Source organism: Coccinella septempunctata, chromosome 3, assembly GCF_907165205.1.
Source record: "Coccinella septempunctata chromosome 3, icCocSept1.1, whole genome shotgun sequence".
NCBI lineage: Eukaryota > Metazoa > Arthropoda > Insecta > Coleoptera > Coccinellidae > Coccinella > Coccinella septempunctata.
The window spans coordinates 10,108,523-10,129,439 of NC_058191.1; the positions used below are offsets into that span (position 1 = coordinate 10,108,523).

Sequence of the window (20,917 nt, forward strand, 5' to 3'; positions counted from 1 at the left end):
TGCCGTTGTATCCGAGTCGAAATCTAAGGCCGGATGCCCTTGTATCTGAGTCTAAACCTGAAGGCCGGATGCCCTTGTATCTGAGTCTAAACGTTTCCACAACCGCCTGAACCCTACCCAATTCAGAACTGTTGTATGCTAAAAGTAATTTATCCCACTGAAATATCGGTTAAGACTGTTAAGAGTCATCATTAAGGAGTTGGTAGCTGTAGATGTAACTGATTCCACCAAGTGTGCATTTACCATGAGATTGTCTCTCGCCAGTTGAACCTGTTGCCTTAGCTACGTAAAATCATACCTGTATAGTATATTATGTAATTGTTGCTGTTCTAAGGGAAGGTTTTCTCGCAGCTCTTTTTCCTCCTTTTTACTGCGCCCCAGAGCTATGACATTGGAAATCGTTTAAAATGAAACCCGAAATAAACATTTCTTTTTTAGGTTTAAATGTGTTGTTTTCTTTCGAATCTCCCAACCTCCCGTCAATTTTTCTATTAGTAATCAGGGTAAGTACTTTGGGTTGCCTACGTAATGTGGAGTCCTACCAAAACCAGACGACAGAGACAACCCTGTCTGTCTCTGTCTCTGCCAGACGATCAAGATTTTTGGCAGTAAAAAGAATTCTACAAGCATCACTGACCAGAGCAAGGTAATTTAAGTTCAGGACAGTACAATATATCTCCTTGTAGACCCTAACCCTATCCCATACCCCTAACCCATTGAACTCAAAGAGTTCAATGCCCTAACCTAACCCATAATCATTGAACTGAATTGAAGTTTTTAGTCGTAGATAGAGGAAGGAGAAGATACCGCATTGCGCAGCTACGAAGGAGAGCTCTCTGTGTCCAACATCAACTTGTTTTTGTTTACGTTTACCCCAATCCGAATCTATCGTTTTCGGCATATTTTCCACAAATTACACAATTTCCTGGCATATCAACACCGAAATTCTTGATATTCAAGTCTTAAAACGCACGAAACACTATTACATCGAACACAAATACGATAATAAACATTCAAATATTGGGGTAAACGTAAACAAACATGTAGTAGATGCACAGTAAATGTCAACAAAAACATAGAGATGTTGGACACACTTTTCTTGTTGTTTACGTTATCTTCCCCTTCCTCTATCTACGTTTTTAGTTCAATGCCCATAATAAAGGAAGCAGCAGCGGTGTGAAGTTGGCTGACAATTTCTAGCTGACAGAATCCCGAAGATACCCGAAGCGGCGACGGCCGCCAGTGGCGTACCCCTACTATTATTTTCGCCGAAAAATCGCTTCTGCATTACGAAATGAGATTAGTAGTGGAAATAATATAAATATTTGATGTTTGGCATATAAATTTGATAATTCGAACAATTCGTTGGAAAAATGAATTTGTTCGATTTAATTTTTCGATCAATTGAACTGAAATCGTCTAGGCGCGAAGTTTAATCTATATAACTTCTATGTTTTTATCAGTTTCAAGATGAGATTTTCACTCAGATGATGGTCAACTATTCAGGATTCATAATCCGTAAAAAACTTTACTTGCACCCCTTGCAAACTACCCTTTTTCGACGCTTTTCCGTATAAAACACCGAATTTGCGCTAGGAAGCGGCGCAGTCAGCTGACCATAACTTCTATGTTTTTATCAGTTTCAAGATGAGATTTTCATTCAGATGATGGTCAACTATTCAGGATTCATAATCCGTAAAAAACTTTACTTGCACCCCTTGCAAACTACCCTTTTTCGACGCTTTTCCGTATAAAACACCGAATTTGCGCTAGGAAGCGGCGCAGTCAGCTGACCATAACTTCTATGTTTTTATCAGTTTCAAGATGAGATTTTCACTCAGATGATGGTCAACTATTCAGGATTCATAATCCGTAAAAAACTTTACTTGCATCCCTTGCAAACTACCCTTTTTCGACCCTTTTCCGTATAAAACACCGAATTTGCGCTAGGAAGCGGCGCAGTCAGCTGACCATAACTTCTATGTTTTTATCAGTTTCAAGATGAGATTTTCACTCAGATGATGGTCAACTATTCAGGATTCATAATCCGTAAAAAACTTTACTTGCGCCCCTTGCAAACTACCCTTTTTCGACCCTTTTCCGTATAAAACACCGAATTTGCGCTAGGAAGCGGCGCAGTCAGCTGACCATAACTTCTATGTTTTTATCAGTTTCAAGATGAGATTTTCACTCAGATGATGGTCAACTATTCAGGATTCATAATCCGTAAAAAACTTTACTTGCACCCCTTGCAAACTACCCTTTTTCGACCCTTTTCCGTATAAAACACCGAATTCGCGATATAAAGCGGCGCAGTCAGCTGACCATAACTTCTATGTTTTTATCAGTTTCAAGATGAGATTTTCATTCAGATGATGGTCAACTATTCAGGATTCATAATCCGTAAAAAACTTTACTTGCACTCCTTGCAAACTACCCTTTTTCGACGCTTTTCCGTATAAAACACCAAATTTGCGCTAGGAAGCGGCGCAGTCAGCTGACCATAACTTCTATGTTTTTATCAGTTTCAAGATGAGATTTTCACTCAGATGATGGTCAACTATTCAGGATTCATAATCCGTAAAAAACTTTACTTGCATCCCTTGCAAACTACCCTTTTTCGACCCTTTTCCGTATAAAACACCGAATTTGCGCTAGGAAGCGGCGCAGTCAGCTGACCATAACTTCTATGTTTTTATCAGTTTCAAGATGAGATTTTCACTCAGATGATGGTCAACTATTCAGGATTCATAATCCGTAAAAAACTTTACTTGCGCCCCTTGCAAATTACCCTTTTTCGACCCTTTTCCGTATAAAACACCGAATTTGCGCTAGGAAGCGGCGCAGTCAGCTGACCATAACTTCTATCTTTTTATCAGTTTCAAGATGAGATTTTCATTCAGATGATGGTCAACTATTCAGGATTCATAATCCGTAAAAAACTTTACTTGACCGAAGATCACTGACCGAAGATAATTTGAATTTTGTACTGCTGTATGTCCTCAATTCATTCGTACAAATTGGAAACATATTTCTTCTTTTCGAATGATTTTCTAGGGTATATTTATTTATTCCAGTTCTGTGATTAAAACTACAGAAATTATTGAAGCTCTTTTATGACCAGACATTAAGCTGCGTCTAGACTTTCAGGATATACTGGGATGTGTTTTATACGGAAAAGGGTCGAAAAAGGGTAGTTTGCAAGGGGTGCAAGTAAAGTTTTTTACGGATTATGAATCCTGAATAGTTGACCATCATCTGAGTGAAAATCTTATCTTGAAACTGATAAAAACATAGAAGTTATGGTCAGCTGACTGCGCCGCTTCCTAGCGCAAATTCGGTGTTTTATACGGAAAAGGGTCGAAAAAGGGTAGTTTGCAAGGGGTGCAAGTAGAGTTTTTTACGGATTATGAATCCTGAATAGTTGACCATCATCTGAGTGAAAATCTCATCTTGAAACTGATAAAAACATAGAAGTTATGGTCAGCTGACTGCGCCGCTTCCTAGCGCAAATTCGGTGTTTTATACGGAAAAGGGTCGAAAAAGGGTAGTTTGCAAGGGGTGCAAGTAAAGTTTTTTACGGATTATGAATCCTGAATAGTTGACCATCATCTGAGTGAAAATCTCATCTTGAAACTGATAAAAACATAGAAGTTATGGTCAGCTGACTGCGCCGCTTCCTAGCGCAAATTCGGTGTTTTATACGGAAACCCAGCGAGCACAAAAACATCTCGGAGATGTTAAAAGTAAGAGATTTCGAGACATTGAACATCCACTGCGATGTTCTGTTTATACATGAATAGAACTTTTATAGAACAGCCAATGTCCGCCGCAGGCGGCTATTATATGGATGTCCCTGGGATGTCACAAAAAGAACTACTCAGAAGTTTTTTTGATAGCCTTTTCTTGTACACAATAGAACATTTCTAAAGCGCTTTGCGCACACGAAATCGCTGTTTGTAAGACTTCATATGAAATTCTTTTGTGAGGCCTTTTTTTCTTTGATTTGAATGTTTGAGGATACCACATTCTATTTTAAATGAACTACAAAGTTTTTAAATGAAATACAGAATACTATAAGAATAAAAATATTTTAATGATACTCCAACAGGTACAAAAGGAAAAGAAATTACATTTCACATAAAAAATTGAACAACAAAAAACAATTGATAAATATTATACTACAGAAAAGGAGAATAAACAAAAAAATATATCACATTCAATGAAACAAACATAAATAACCAAATAGAAATATCACATTTAACATAAAAAAAACAGAAATAATGGAAAACAAACTGATTATAATATTAGATGTACCGAAAGGGAAAATGAAAAAAAAATTTATGAAAAATTTATTTTCCCTTCATTTCATCGTCCCTCCTCCTCTGGCTAATATGCCTAAACCAATCTTTGGCATAAAGTTCGAATACTTTCCTAGTGATTTGGAATTTTTCATGGATCACATCTACAAAATAAAAACAACTCAAACAATTAATTCACAAAATATATGAAGGTTGAGATGATTTTTTCCAATTAAAATAACAGAGAAAATAGCTGCATGAAAGGATCTGGAAGATTTGAGTTGTTTATAGCTCCTGAACAGGTTGATTTGCGAAACGATTTTATTTATTTAATTATTTGAACTGGTATTTAAAGATGGAACAATTTAAAGGAGTTCTCAAAAACAAGAACTTTTCTGGGACAATTTGAATTATTTTGTGATTCACAAGTGATGAATGATTATTATCATCGTCGGAAGAGTAATCTTACAATCTTGCAAAATATATCAACGGCAGAGATAGATTATCGAAATATGTTGAAATCCTCGATGATATGGCTTTAAACTTTATAAAGTTATTTCTTGAATAATTATAATAACATTCCATATACCATTCGATTATTCCAACCAAAATACAATGATCTCTTATACCTAGTCCCAAATACACAAATAATATTAACCACGCAGCGTGGATTCTTTTGAGGTTATATGTATGTTTCTGGACATTATACTATACATTTAATTCATGTAATACTTACTTATTAATTGTATTTGGTTACTATGAAGAGATCGATCCTAAATTCACAATCAAAACCAACACAGAAGTAGTTAATATTATACAAATCACCAATCAACTTTCAACTCCGAACAGTCCACAGTCCAAACTACGAAGAAAGTGGAAATGGCGGCAAAATGAAATAGGTCAATTGTATATTGTTTATTTGGAATAAACCTCCCAAGGCAAACTATGCGACGGCAAGAGGAGATATCCACACGTTTACATTATTTTCAACTCGACAGTACCTCTCAGTAGGTAGACGAAGAAATGCCACAGATGGCACAGATCAGAACAAATAAAGATTTCCAATAGCCTTTGGAGACCTCTTTGGGAAGTGCATATTACGTTTCAAAGAAACATCCTCATGCCAACATTTTCGAAACATCCCAAAACATCCCTGGGATGTTTGTGCTCGCTGGGAAAGGGTCGAAAAAGGGTAGTTTGCAAGGGGTGCAAGTAGAGTTTTTTACGGATTATGAATCCTGAATAGTTGACCATCATCTGAGTGAAAATCTCATCTTGAAACTGATAAAAACATAGAAGCTATGGTCAGCTGACTGCGCCGCTTTATATCGCGAATTCGGTGTTTTATACGGAAAAGGGTCGAAAAAGGGTAGTCTCCAAGGGGTGCAAGTAAAGTTTTTTACGGATTATGAATCCTGAATAGTTGACCATCATCTGAATGAAAATCTCATCTTGAAACTGATAAAAACATAGAAGTTATGGTCAGCTGACTGCGCCGCTTCCTAGCGCAAATTCGGTGTTTTATACGGAAAAGCGTCGAAAAAGGGTAGTTTGCAAGGGGTGCAAGTAAAGTTTTTTGAGGATTATGAATCCTGAATAGTTGACCATCATCTGAGTGAAAATCTCATCTTGAAACTGATAAAAACATAGAAGTTATGGTCAGCTGACTGCGCCGCTTCCTAGCGCAAATTCGGTGTTTTATACGGAAAAGCGTCGAAAAAGGGTAGTTTTCAAGGGGTGCAAGTAAAGTTTTTTACGGATTATGAATCCTGAATAGTTGACCATCATCTGAGTGAAAATCTCATCTTGAATCTGATAAAAACATAGAAGTTATGGTCAGCTGACTGCGCCGCTTTATATCGCGAATTCGGTGTTTTATACGGAAAAGGGTCGAAAAAGGGTAGTCTCCAAGGGGTGCAAGTAAAGTTTTTTACGGATTATGAATCCTGAATAGTTGACCATCATCTGAGTGAAAATCTCATCTTGAAACTGATAAAAACATAGAAGTTATGGTCAGCTGACTGCGCCGCTTTATATCGCGAATTCGGTGTTTTATACGGAAAAGGGTCGAAAAAGGGTAGTTTGCAAGGGGTGCAAGTAAAGTTTTTTACGGATTATGAATCCTGAATAGTTGACCATCATCTGAGTGAAAATCTCATCTTGAAACTGATAAAAACATAGAAGTTATGGTCAGCTGACTGCGCCGCTTCCTAGCGCAAATTCGGTGTTTTATACGGAAAAGGGTCGAAAAAGGGTAGTTTGCAAGGGGTGCAAGTAAAGTTTTTTACGGATTATGAATCCTGAATAGTTGACCATCATCTGAATGAAAATCTCATCTTGAAACTGATAAAAACATAGAAGTTATGGTCAGCTGACTGCGCCGCTTCCTAGCGCAAATTCGGTGTTTTATACGGAAAAGCGTCGAAAAGGGGTAGTTTGCAAGGGGTGCAAGTAAAGTTTTTTACGGATTATGAATCCTGAATAGTTGACCATCATCTGAGTGAAAATCTCATCTTGAAACTGATAAAAACATAGAAGTTATATAGATTAAACTTCGCGCCTAGACGATTTCAGTTCAATTGATCGAAAAATTAAATCGAACAAATTCATTTTTCCAACGAATTGTTCGAATTATCAAATTTATATATGCCAAACATCAAATATTTATATTATTTCCACTACTAATCTCATTTCGTAATGCAGAAGCGATTTTTCGGCGAAAATAATAGTAGGGGTACGCCACTGGCGGCCGTCGCCGCTTCGGTTATCTTCGGGATTCTGTCAGCTAGAAATTGTCAGCCAACTTCACACCGCTCTATGACCTAACCTAAGATCATAACATAAACATTTGTACCAAAGATAGATAATAGGGCTGTGTCGATCAGGGTATTTTCGTAACCCGGGTCGATCGCGACCCACCGGCTCAGGGATCGGGTCAAAAGATTCGATCATTTCGATCACTTCGATCACAGAACCCGAATATGCTACATTAACTCATTTATCGTGTATCAAGCCTGTTCAAATCTGATCGGGCTCAGAAATGAAAAGAGTGTGTTCTAGATTGTGGTCAGAAATGATTTTAACGGGTTTTTTATATATGAAATGTATTCACAATTGATATGTTATCAATTATCATACACCTAATTTGATCATTTCGATCATAAAACCCGATTTTGTTATATCGCATTGACTCATTCACCGACTTTCGAGCCTGTTAAAATTTTATTGAGTTTCGAGTTTAAAGATCGACTCAGGAAATGAATTTTTCTAATTAAAGATGTATTTTTGTGATAGAAGATCATAATTGAATGGTTCAACCTTTTTAGCCTGAATGTGGCCAAAAATTGCGTCGTCCTAAATCAAGAAGTTTTTGTTATCATTAAATTAGTAGAATTTCATTTCTTCCGAAAAGTTTCTCTTCAATTCCGCTTAATGAGAAATTTCCCAACTTTTATATGTACTTGTTCAATTAATCTATCGCTTCCCGCTTCCAACTCCATAATTCACAATCGATCCTTATGGGTTCTTTAAGATACAATTCAATCATTCGATCATTTCGATCTTTTCCATCGCGTCGGCTCTCGGCTCTCATTCGATCTTTCGATCTCGACTCGATCAGGCTACAATACCTATTCTTGAATAGACAACCAGCGATACGCGATGCACCCTATAACCAATGCCAAAACAACCAATCCATCTATAGGGGGAAACTGAAAGTTGCCATCTTTTGTCAAATAAACAATCTATTGAGAAAATACTAAATAGTCACTTCAGTCAGTCGAATTCTGTAGTAATGCTCGTGTCCAGAAGGCGCAGGCGGGTCGAACTCGAATATGACCGAGTGATCGAAATGATTGGGTCATTTCGAGATCGGTGACTCGATCACTCCCGCACGGGTTACGATCGAATCCAAACGATTCGATCGATCGTGATCGACACAGCCCTAATAGATAATCTTTGATTTGTACATTTCTGCCTTGTGAGTTGTGGTCAAAGATATTACACTTACATTATTACATCTTTGGTTGTGGTTATTTGCAAAGATATTGCACATATCTTTGGTTATTTGTACTCAACAGAGACAGTCTATGTACTCAAGGAGCTATATCTCTTTGATTTGTACTTGTTTATTATAATCATGATTATAATGAGTAATAAATATGACTCATATGAAATATTTTGATAATCCATGTAATCTTTTATGGTCGAATTGTGCAATACCTTAGTTACAATCAATTATTTGCGCGGAATTCGAACTGATTTTAAAATAATAATTATCTGTATATTATATTGAATATAGTGCTGAAGTATCAGACCGAGCTGAAAATAATGGCTTTCAAAACTCCAATAAGTGTTTTACAAGAGTTAATGGTATCAAGGAGAGAAGCGTTTCCAGAATATACTTTTGAAAGTGTGGGAAATCTATTGAACCCTCAATTCAGTTGTACTGTAACTGTATCTTCAGTCACTGTCGTGGCATATGCAAGAAACAAAAAGGATGCGAAACAGAAAGCTGCTGCTAACGCTCTTCAGCAGCTTCAGAAATTACAGACTAAAGAATCCACTGTGGAGGATGATGAAGGACCAGTGGAAAAAGTTGCTACAGCTCATAGTATATCAACAAGTCCTGAGATTTTTCCGAAGGAATCTCCAAAAAATTATTGTGATGGTATAAATTATGTGGGACAGTTGAATGAATATGTCACAAGAACAAAATGTTTTTTGGGTGTTAGATATGAAGATTCAATTGAAATTGGCAGTAACCATTTCAAAGTGACATGCATTCTTGGAACAACAAAAACATTTGGATATGCAATGAATAAGAAACAAGCTAAGCAAAGGGCAGCCTGTGAAATGTTGAATTAGTAAGTAGTATTTTAATTAAACATTTCAGTCAAAAATTTTATAAATGGGGAATTTCCATATAATTTTTTTTTTCAGTTTGAAGTCTTCAGGAGACACTCGTCATATTTCGTCAGACACATCTCAGAACAATTCAAAGGATGAACTGGATAGGATAGCATTGGCTAAGTTTAATGAACTATCAATTTCACGAATAACTCCAGTCCGTGAAATGAAGAAGGATGTTGCTCCATCAGAAAGCATCATGGTTTGAAAGCAATCTTTTTTTTTAGCATAATAATAAGAGGCAGTTCCATTTCAACTGATATAATGAAATTTAACTGAAAACAGAAATATATTAATCATATAATTCTGTTTTTTGGATTTTAATAAAGTATTGGCCATAATATAACAGGAATTCAATTAGTGCGATATATGAAAATTTCTGGGAAATAGAAATTCGAAACTTAGCCCATCACTTTAGTGTTCGCTTTATTGAAACATGCAAAAAATTGTGATACATGTGACCTAACTTGTGTTGTTGAAATTTTCATTAAATTCCTCCAGGTTTTCCTTACTATAAAGATTTCGGGTTAAAGTTAGCTAAACAGTTAGCTTTTGTTTTTTTTGTTGGAAACTTTTTTTATTATAGTGAAACAATATGAGACAAAACTGTCAAAGTACTGGGCTAACTTTTTGCTAAAATTTCATTTGTCAAAAAATAAGCAGGATCTTCATACAATTTCAATAAGTTAAAACCCTCATAGCAGTGATACTAAAGAGGGCATTAATATTACTTTTGAATTTATGAATGCATGAGTTCACATTAACACAACATTAATAAAAAAAATTATTAAGGATAATGAGTACATACATCAATTTGAAAATACCTAATATTCATGGCTTGCTGAATCTTTCTGATGTATTTTTTCAAATGTTTTTTGTCAAAAACTCCTTGCCCATTTCAAATCTGGATACATGAAGTATAATGTTTCCATAACACAAATTATGTTTTCAGAGTAAGGAGTATGGGCTCGAAGAGGCTAGGGAAAAATTAAAGAGTTTGAATTTGAGCTACACTTCGAAAAAACTCCAGGAGGTTCCATACATTGTAGTAGTACAGATAGATGACAAACCAATTACTGCTGTGGGTGTAGGAGATAATGAACATAATGCAACTGTTTGTGCTATGAACAAAGCTCTTCATGCTCTAAGTGTTGGTTGTTCATTCACATAATGAAGACTTTATTGTCTGCCTACATATAGGGAATCATTTATCATATAATTTTACCCTGAGCAGAACAATATTAAATACTGTTTTTCTTCCCAGATTATCTATTTTCATATTGATAAAGTTATATATTTGAATTTATTCTTAATAATAGTGTTTACCATGGGTTCATGTTTGTTTTTGTACTGTTCATTTCCAGTAGAATAAAGTTGTTTTTGTTAGTTGTTTGGTTCATTCAGTAGATTAAAGTTAAGAATTTCAGAAGACAAACACAAGATCGTTCCATTTGGATCATTAGTTTATATTTAAGTGCGCCGTCACTTGTAATAGGGAAGCCCAAGAAGGAAATCTGGGATTCGCTTGATCCTGTTGTGTTTGCAGGAGTTCGGTAGTCAATGATGAGAATATCAATGCTTGAATTCAAGCTGAAGGAAGTGTTTTTGAGAATTAAATCTAGATTAACCAACTCTCCATGTACTTCTTGATGATGAAATGTTTTAAATCCCTCATCTTTGAAATGAAGCGATTTTTCTGAAATTATCAAAGAAAATATTCTTAGAATAGTCTATGGAATAATTGAATTTGATGGTATAGTTGGACTGTATTATTGATTCGTTGAGCACTGATTTTAGTTATTTATTTAACAGAAAAAAACAAGAAATTCTATAGATATTGAGGATAAACATATGTGAATATATCGACACGCTTGTAGTGGTGTGCGTGGGTGAATATTAAGTGTCGACTCTCTGAGTGGTACTTTTTGTCTTGACGTTGGATTCTGCCCTTTTTGCCAACATCACGTCGTATTGGGGTGGGGAATACTATAGTTGTTGCTAGGGGAGCGAAAGATCTCTGGAGCGGCGGGAACATTCTCCCCACTTTAAAGGACCCTCTTTCAAACGCAGAGGGCAGACCCCAGAAGAAGTCTTTATAGTGGCCACTCTGCTAACTCCGTCGGGACCTGGATGCAGATGGGTAATTCGTTCTAACTGCCTCTGGGTTGGCAGAGTATGGTCATCTTTTAGTAGAACCAAAAAGCGTTTTCCTGAAGTGCGGTTTGGGTTTTTCTCCATCTTTGGCGAAGTTGCAGCTCGGAAATATACTCTAGCTTCTTCCATGATCAATAATGATATTGTACATAAAGTTTTCACAAAAATATCCATCTTGACCATTGTCTCAAAAATATTTGATCCGCTAGGACCTAGGACTAAGTCCTTGCATAATCTTAGCCAAAATTCGAATGCAAGAATTGTGGTCAACCAAAACGTCTTGAGACGATCCTATTTCAGAATCCATAAAATCTACTTGACTCACCTTTCAGCGTCACGCTATATTACAAAAGCGGCATGCTATAGTACCAAACTGTATAAAGGGTCGAACTACACGAGTTTTGCGATTCATCAGAGGGGGCCTACGGCGCGTGCGTCTATTTACGTAGTTTGGACAAAGATCGTAATATGCGTGTCACATTACATTGTGCTAAATCAAAGGTGGCACCAATAAAAACTGTCAGCATACCAAGATTAGAGCTTTGCGACGCAATACTACTATATCAAGCCTCACATATAAAGTTGTAGGTTCAATGAATTTAGAATTTGACCAATACGTCCTTTTGTTAGATTCAACTATCAACTATCTAATCCCCATTCATTAGCAGCTCTCATTGACCTATCCATGGGACTATTAAATGAATAATTACTGATGGTATATGGAACCAGGTCACTAGAAAATCTCTGCGTCGTAGTGTGATAGACTTTTCGTACTTTGGTCGCTCCTTACGGTTGCTCGGGCGCCAGTGGGGCAATCAGTCAAACCCAACGTCTCTCACAGAATCTCCAAAGAATTAGAGAGCCCGGGTAGACTTGAGTATCAGTGGAGAAGGGTATCGATGAAGACTAAGGCGGTAGCGTCTTCTGAGTGTCTGCTTTTCAACGGTCTTTAGGCGTCCGAAAAAGTACTTACCTCTTCTAACTAAACTCTTAGATGAAACTGATTTAATAAATCGACTCTCGCACTGGCAAAATGATTGGCAACAAAAATAAATGTTCAACTATTTATTTCTATTAAAATAAACTGTACACAAAAAAAATATACAGGTAGGTACAATAAAATCGTGGACGTCAACGGCTGGGTCTGGTCGGCGCAGGACGGCTGGCAATAATAACCCCAAGTGAACTCAGTACGGTCACACTTCAGGAAAATACGGTCGGCAAAATAAATAAAATTCTGAAGTCACAAAATTGAATGAAGTTCGGAGGAATATGAACGGTTTCGGAAAAATAAACTGAATTAAGCCAACCCACAATTGAATGAAGTTTGGAGAAATATATGAACGGTTTCTTAAGTCAAGTCACAAATGAACGAAGTTCGGAAAAATATAAAAGGTATCGGAAAATAAACGGAATTAAGACAAGTCACCAGTTCAGCTGGAGTACGCCCTCTATCGCTGTCGGTTTCTTTCGGTCTCTCAGTCTCTCTCTCTCGGTGACTTCAAGATGGCTGACTGTCAATTCAAACTGTTGGAAATCGGGATTAAATGATAAAATATCCAAGTATCGAGTATCGGTAAGGGGTCTCAACGTCCACCTGGAACCCAAATATCACCCTACGGTGACGGAAAGCAATCTATACAGCAGAGAATGCCTAGATTAAGTTACGGTTAATTCGGATTTTCAGCCAAGCAAAAAGTCTAGAGAGAATATCACTCTACAAGGGCGCAATAAAGCAGAAATAAATGTGACCAATTACTTGCCTTGGAGTTTATAATCTCGTAAGTTCGGAAAACTGTTTCTCGCGGTCGCCACTCACTCACCCCTCGATCTCAATTCATACTGATCTTAACCTTCAGCGCCGGAACTCGAAGAAGTAGGTACCCCCCCGCGGAAAACTGTCCCCACTATACTATGGGCAACTCATTCCCCCAATGGATAAAATTGTTCGGTCCATCAATGGGCTTGGAAAGAGACAGAAACAATTGAAGAGAAGGAAAAACGGAACAAGTTGAAAGACCTTTTTCGAGTCAGAAAAAGTACGGTTGAACGGAAAGAATTCTAAAATATATGAATTCTGAAAACAAAAGACATATACGGTTTCCGCTACAAATATGGGACTGGTCGGTGGAAAACAATGATACTTCAACGGTTTTCTTCCGAAATGCTCCGATTGTCAGGTCCTATTATGAAAGTATCGGTGAAGAAATTTCCTTTTGTAGCGGAGCAAAAATCTGCCTCATCACAGTAGATTAACATATTTACTGCATTGAAATTTAATCTTGCCAAAAGATATTCGGGAAGCTTAGTCTCATTCCTATCCCAAGAATTTTAAACGCAATTGTCAATACATTTTTGTGCCTCAGATCGCTGAAAGATTCGGGGTTTCGTACTTTAGGCACTGGCATTACATTAGTAAAAAAAATTCTCCTCCGAGGTCCACTCCAGAAATTTTTCTTAAAAACCGATGACTTGTTTTCTGATTTAAATTGGAGAGATGTCAAACTTACTTCTCAATTTTTAGTAATTTTTATTTGGAAACTTATCATAAAATATTGGAGGTTCAATATTCAGAGAAATATAAAAATTTTCCTTATCTTCCTTATATCTTGCTTTCAGTAGGTAATTCTTGGCCAGCTCATTTCTATTGAACGAGTAACTAGAGACTGCAAGTTGACAATTGTAAAGAAACTTGGTTGTCTCTTGCAGGCGTCTGATTTTATTGTCTTCATAGAATGCTAGAGGCTTGAAGTAGCTGTGAAGTGTCTTGAATGTGAAAGGTATTCTCAAACTTCTGGAGATTCCTCCATCACCATCGTCATTCGGCTTTAACTGAATCATATTTTTCATGGACATGAAGAAGTTCATAAACGTAGAATTATTGTTTTCGCTTACCGGTTCCAGAGGATACAGTGGTTCGAATACGCTCAGATCTGCTGCAAATAATCAAAAATGTTTGATTCATACACTAATCTGATGTTAGACATTCTGAATAAATGTATAGAATTTATGGTTATACTCAATTTGAGTAGGTACCTTTCACCGAGATTCATTCACCACAGTTAAATTATTTTCCAACAAAATAATAAACGTATGAACTGATGATTGATGATGGAACTAAATAGATAGATTTATAGATACTAGACGATCACGATTTTTGGCCTACATTAATAAGGTGTCTGCAAATGTTGTCATTCGTAAGTATTTTCGAATAAAAAAGAATTCTATAAGCGTCACCGACCAGCGCAAGGTGAATAATTAGGGACCAGAACAATTCAATATAGGCAATATCTGGTAATCCCTCAGAGTACCAGAGAGATTAACAAGATTGAGATATGTTTTCAGCATACCTTTTAGGAGAATTAACGTCACTCAGAATTCTCCTCTTTGTAGAGTGGTCACCTGCTACAACACTATGATGTCCTGTGTTGATTTGTTCAACACATCCTTAAATGTTTTTAAGAAGAGGCTGAAGTGGCAACTCCTTCACTCCTTATGTTTTTTTCTCGTACATTTTTTTTGTATTTTTGTTAAGTCAAGAAATTTATCCCATTGTATCCATATGTATTGTGTCACTTTTCTGTTTGAGAGATGTTTTTCTTTTCCAACTAGGAGATTAAGAATTTAAGTATGATATGTATGAATATATTTTTGTTTAATTTTTAATTCAGTTGGTACTGTTGTGGATTCACTATCTGTTTGTACCTTGTAACGGCTTTTTCTCGGGGTATTCGAGAGCCAGCTATTCTTCAAGGGAAAATAGCAAATCCACCCTGGTAGCTACGAGCCGAAGACAAGGTTCCTCGGTGTCAGGGGTGTTAGCGACAACCAGTGTAAGTCGAAATCAACGTACACAAATCATATTTGTCGAATCGTACAAGGAAAAACAAATGGCACTATTATAAAATTCGTACAGTGAAAGACTCGAGATCAGTGATTTTACAGGGCAAAACGGACGGAATGAAACAGGATCCGATCTCAAACATTAAACGGGGTTTACGGAAGTGTTCGCCAGCCAGAACCTAAGACGCACACTTAACAGACAGGTATCGGATCTCATCCAGGTGAGGGGATGAAACAAGACTGCACAGATTCCCTACAGCACACCCCTAGGTGCGTTCTTCACCCCCTGAGTATCCACGCCAGCGATAACAGCAGCGGTGAGCGTCGGACAAACGAGGGGGGAAAGAGGGTTGGCCACTCAAGAGTGCGTTCTGCACCCCCTGAGTATCCACGTCAGCGGGGTGCTTCAGCAGTAGGAGTGGAACTCAAACCGGGGAGTAAGGGTTGAAGGAAGTTCTTCGCCACTCCAAAGTGCGTTCTGCACCCCCTGAGTATCCACGCCAGCGGGGTGCTTGGCAGTAGGAGTGAAACTTAAACTAGGGAGTAAGGGATGAAGAAAGTTTTTCGCCACTCCAAAGTGCGCTCTGCACCCCCTGAGTATTCACGCCAGCGGGGTGCTTCAGCAGTAGGAGTGGAAGTTAAACTTGGGTAGTAAGGGATGAAGGAAGGCTGAAGTTCCAATGATATAAAAAAAAAAGCGGAGTGTCGTCTTACCTATGGTTTTGGTTGGCCACTTGGACTCGTAAATTTCCAGAAGAAAAATCACCCAATACAGTGGAGAATAAAGAAAACAAAATTATATTCTGAATGGTAGAAAAAAAGAAACTCAAAAGAAATCTTCTAATAAAGCTCAACGGCAGAAAGATAAGTTACGACGGCGGACAGCACTATATTCGTAAGCGAGGTAATAAATCGTAAGTGAAGTGTAAGTCAATAGCAAGTCAACAGCGAATAGCAAATGAATTAATCGTAAGTGACGTGAACTGCGGGGGAACATCTGATTTTATACCCACAGGGGGGATGCGGAAATCAGATGTGCCCCGACTGTCGAAATTCGGTAAAATTTGCATCGATGAAGACGTCTAAATTTCGACTTATCTGTGCTAGCGAACAAAAAACACGGTTATCTTCCAATTCAGGATGTTTTATGCGGTGCGACATCGTTTTTCAGAACTGAAAACGGAATAAAAACGGTGCGGAATGTTTACAATTCCGAACGATGTCGGAATCCTGAATTGGAAACTGGAAATATTTCTATCAAAATCAATTCAAAAAAATAAAATTACTGAAATGAAACTAAAAACATTATTCTAAATGAGGGGGTATTTTTTTCAAAACTACCCCTTCATTACAACCTTTTTTCTTAAATAAATAAATAAATAAATAAATAAATAAATAAATAAATGTATCATTTATTGTAGATCCCTGAGGATGATTTTACATAAATCGAATCGTCGGCCTGTTATATAACTGAGTTTCTGTAATATCACATATGCCAATTAGTCAAAATGAATTTTCTTATCAAATTATTAACGGGTGGAGGAGGAACCGTGTATTAGTACTCGTCAAATTTGTACCGAATCAGGAATTTCGCAAAGCAAAGTTTGCGAGACTGAAGAAAAAAAATTGCACCCATACCATTATCAAAAGGTTCGAGAACAGTTGCCACAAGATCTATCTCTCCCAACGATTACAATTTTGTCACTGAGTTATTAGTCACCGGACTCTTGTATAAAGAAGCAATTTTGCAATATTTGATCCAATTGAAGAGCTAGTTCATTGTTCAGTCGCGTAGAAGTCCCCTGGCTACTGACATGTTGAGTCCCCCGAGATCAGTATCTTACAGGTAGCATCGCGGTATTCCCGGTGTGCGAGCTCAAAGAGGTTAATCTTTGGCGAGCTCCTATTTGAATTAAGGTGCGCGATCTCTCAGCGACTAGAATTAGCGGTCGCGCATTGCTTGTAGATCCAGCATTCAGTCTCCCGAGTTTCGTAGGTGACAGGTAGCGTAGCGGTATCTCCAGTGTGCGAACTCCTATTCAAAATAAAGTGCGCTCCTCTCAACAGTCTCAACGACCAGAAATCGTGGTCGCGTAGCGGTAGCTTCGTATCGGTCTGCACAGATTACTCTGAAATCTATATCGGTCTGAGAGGCGCGAGCAGCCTTAATCTGAACAAACAAATCGACATTTTGTCTGCTGGCACCCTCACGTATACATTAAAATGGTCTAGCTCTAATAAATTAGTACTAGCCGTCTCGTCGGCAGAGAAAAGTAGGCAATCTTGGTGAGCCTCGAGTTTGGGACTGTACTGCCCTGGTCCTTAACTCACCTCACCCTGGTCAGTGACGAGTATAGAATTCTTTTTGATTCGAAATTTAATTTAATTTTTGATTTGAAATGAATACATGAACATTTTTCCATATGTTCGCGAGAGTTTTTCAGATAGCTTATTTGGATAACTATTGAAAAACACTATCATCCTGATTTCACTTTTCAATTTTGCTTAATGAATAACTCAAAAACTCATGTACTTGGTGGGCAAAATTCTTTGTCCCTAGAGGTGCTTTCGAGAACTATAGCATCTAGAAGAAATCGGGTGCCACATTCTAGTTCTTTTTTCCTGAGTAATACAAATCTGGAACCAGAACCGGCCTATCATTTCTAGATTTTGAGTTATAAACAAAAATTGAGCTCTTAAAGTTCTCGAGATCCCCTCAGTAGACAATGAATTTTGCCCACCCTGTATATACATAACATAGTATATGTAAATTTTTTCAATAATATTCTAACTTAAATTTTTTCTCCCATATTTACTAAATATTCTCTCACTATGACAGAACGACGTTTACCGGGTCAGCTAGTAATAAATAAATAGGACATCTGTCAGTAGGTATATCTCCTATTGAGACAGTGCGAGCATGAACGTGCAGTTTCCCATTTTGTGTGAAAAAACATGGCATCTACTAGAAACAGCGAATAATTAACACACTTACTATTACTGGTGATGCCTTTGGTTCCCATTGGTTGTAACTTATATTCTGGAATACGATCAAGTAACTTTCCCAGGATGTCTGCAATTTGTGGTAAGTAAGGTGGTTCTTGAGCCGCTTCATGGAAAGATTTTTGATATGCAGAAAGTCTGATATCCCTGTATAATCTACAAAGGTACTCGAATACTCTACAAATCAACGTATGAAATGATTAAGCGAATGCTCAGTTCTATACCTATCAAACTGACTCATAAGATGATGCGTGTTTTTTCCTGACGTAGGCCCAAGTAACTCTCAGTCTGAAAACAGCCAAACTCTGTAATCCACACAACACTGTTTTACAAGATTGATAGTTTGACATGCGATGACACTTCTCGGCTACGTTGATGAATCTTGCTATCAGACGTGCTCTGATCTAGAATCAAGATGTTTGATTTTTTGTAGAGTAACAGTCTTGACGACGCTTGGGACAATGGTTTGAGGGGAGTGAACGAAAAAACGGCGTCTGGCAGACTTTTTCAAGGTTGTATATTGTTTATACAAATACAAGAGATCAGCTACCCCCATAATTCCTACGCTGCCATTGGAATTCTTGTGTACGCCTATCAAACAGTTAATTAATCTTCGAGAAAAACATAATTTCGATTATATCATTCAGGATTGTGTAATCGAAACAAGATTCCCCACTTTTTTTGTTCTATTTGTCTTATAGAAACTTCTCTGGATGTTGTGTCACATAGTAACTGAACACCATGTATATTCATGCCACATTGGAGTTTTGATCAAGAATGAACATTCGATTGAAAAAAATGGTGCTTGATTTCCCGATAAAACTTTGTGAAAGCGGACATCCGATTACCTATAAACTACAGAGGGTGTCCCAAAACTAGTGAATCAAACGTCACACCACGATAGAGTAGATCAAATACTATCGAATGACACCAACATTAGTTGAGCGAAAATGTACCGTTTCCAAAAAAACCTAACGTGAAATTGCCCATTGTCGGTCTATTTTGTCAGAGGGCCAATTAGTGATTAAGGTCAGCGTTTTTCGCCCATATTATCACTCCTATAGAGGGGTTTATTCTGAGTAATAAAAATTATGTAGAAAAAACAAATTGTTCTAATTTACATTTACTTAGGTTTTCGATTAACTACTTGAAATAATTTCAATTAGGTGTGATAAAACAATATTCTAGGATTAATATGATTTAAAATCGCTATCTTTTTTCACAAACTGGCCATGTGATTGAAAAAAATTGTTCGAAAATTGGCAACTTAAAGGAATTTTCATAAAATTCTGATTATTTTGACAACGGTACATTCTCGCTAAACTAATATTGGTGTCATTCAATAGTATTTGGTCTACTATATCGTGGTGTGACATTTGATTCACTAGTTTTGGGACACCCTGTATATACCTTTTCTGATTCTTCTCGGAGAATTTCAGTGGTCACTAAGCAGCTGATCCTGTGCGCAAACGCAATAATTGCTGATATATTAGGGGTATTCTTCGAAGACTGCTGCCAAATTATAGTTCCTAACTCAATTCCAGTCACCCTAACCATGAGCTCCTTATCGATGAGTGTCAACTGTTGAGCCAAGGTGGTGGAATCGAAGTCCCAAGCGGAAAGTATGACGGTCATCTTGAGTGATTTTTTCAGCCTCTGTAGGGGTGTCTCTCGCCTATTCTTCAGAGAATCTAAAAACGAAAACCACCAGCACAGACCTATTAGAAATTAATAATTTGCTTAATTTTGGGGACGTTACCTATCTTCTTGATCAAGCTATATTTGTTTTTGGAGCGGAATTCCTTTTCTCTTATTCTGCCAGTGTTAAGGGAATCTATATCCATGTCAGAGTTTGTTTCGCTTTCTACTTTTATCTTTTTCTTGCGGAAGAACTTCTTCAATGCCTTCCCTGGAAATCGCAAAATGCTAGCTTTTTGTTTGCCATACTTATTGGTTGAACTTAACCGACTAATTAATATTAAGGGGTGATAATCGTTGGATTTCCCAAAGAAAATAAACACAGGTTCATAACTGCTCAATTTCTGAGATACAGAGTGTTCGGACTCAACACTAAGGCCAGGCGTTAATAGAAACGCAGGTTGGTGAGGTGACGCAGCTTTTCCCTGACAAGTTACTGTCACGCTTTATTTGCGCAGTCTTGGTCTTTTCTATTTTTTACAAAAACTCACGCTGCGTTACCTCAACAACCTGTGTTTCTATTTGCGCATGGCATTAGGTACAGAATGACAACTCCGTTATAAAAGGCTTGTTCGTAGAGTGGTTTGCAACGGTTGTGAACTGTACAGAGCAAGCACAATTCCATTTTAGGGTAGAAAAAATCCATTTGCGCTTGCTCTGTACAGTTCACAACCGTTGCAAACTACTCTACGAACAAGCCTAATATTAAGGGGTAGTTCCGATATTCCCGAACAGTACTACCAGTGTCCAGTGTTCCCAGAGATAATGGAGTTATTGTATCTGGTCGTTCCGGTTTTAGTGGGAGCGCCCACCAAAGTAGCGTAGCACTGACATGGCACATACATGACAAAGGCGATTCATAATTTTCAGATATCCCACATCTGAGTGAAGTGTCAGTTGCGTAAAATATATGTCGTTCTCAGTTCAGATCTGAAAACTATGCATGGTCATGTATGTGCCACGTCAGTGCTACGCTACTTTGGTGGGCGCTCCTACTTAGGCCCGGTGTA

General features: G+C 37.6%; 2 protein-coding genes across 4 annotated transcripts in view; one reads left to right on the plus strand and one right to left on the minus strand.

Moving 5' to 3' along the window:
- The first annotated feature begins 8,318 nt into the window (after positions 1 to 8,318).
- Positions 8,319 to 10,595, plus strand: LOC123310105 (interferon-inducible double-stranded RNA-dependent protein kinase activator A homolog A-like). The gene is made up of 4 exons (XM_044893486.1): positions 8,319 to 8,896; positions 8,927 to 9,166; positions 9,243 to 9,411; positions 10,162 to 10,595. Exons 1-4 carry the CDS (start codon positions 8,631 to 8,633, stop codon positions 10,378 to 10,380), a joined length of 894 nt encoding a protein of 297 aa, XP_044749421.1. The 5' UTR covers positions 8,319 to 8,630; the 3' UTR covers positions 10,381 to 10,595.
- A 3,266-nt stretch (positions 10,596 to 13,861) lies between these two features.
- The window catches only part of LOC123309302, a 32,967-nt gene continuing 25,911 nt past the window's right edge, over positions 13,862 to 20,917 (minus strand). The window contains exons 9-14 of one of the 3 annotated variants that reach the window (XM_044892352.1): positions 19,969 to 20,118; positions 19,620 to 19,927; positions 18,447 to 18,613; positions 18,202 to 18,386; positions 14,259 to 14,299; positions 13,863 to 14,195 (exon numbers count right to left, since the gene is read on the minus strand). In XM_044892352.1, coding sequence (XP_044748287.1) covers positions 13,884 to 14,195; positions 14,259 to 14,299; positions 18,202 to 18,386; positions 18,447 to 18,613; positions 19,620 to 19,927; positions 19,969 to 20,118 — 1,163 coding nt within the window. In that variant the 3' untranslated portion in view covers positions 13,863 to 13,883. Of the gene's footprint in view, positions 14,300 to 18,201; positions 18,387 to 18,446; positions 18,614 to 19,619; positions 19,928 to 19,968; positions 20,119 to 20,917 lie in introns of all 3 variants that reach the window. The other 2 variants (XM_044892349.1, XM_044892350.1) reach the window with 2 other exon arrangements.

What these genes read in the sequence shown, in the direction of transcription:
- LOC123310105 (XM_044893486.1), top strand. Translation starts at nt 8,631, where the DNA reads ATGGCTTTCAAAACTCCAATAAGTGTTTTACAAGAGTTAATGGTATCA. An exon ending in GATGAAGGACCAGTGGAAAA is followed by an intron (nt 8,897 to 8,926) that starts AGTTGCTACAGC and finishes TATATCAACAAG; the next exon opens with TCCTGAGATTTTTCCGAAGG. An exon ending in CTCCATCAGAAAGCATCATG is followed by an intron (nt 9,412 to 10,161) that starts GTTTGAAAGCAA and finishes TTATGTTTTCAG; the next exon opens with AGTAAGGAGTATGGGCTCGA.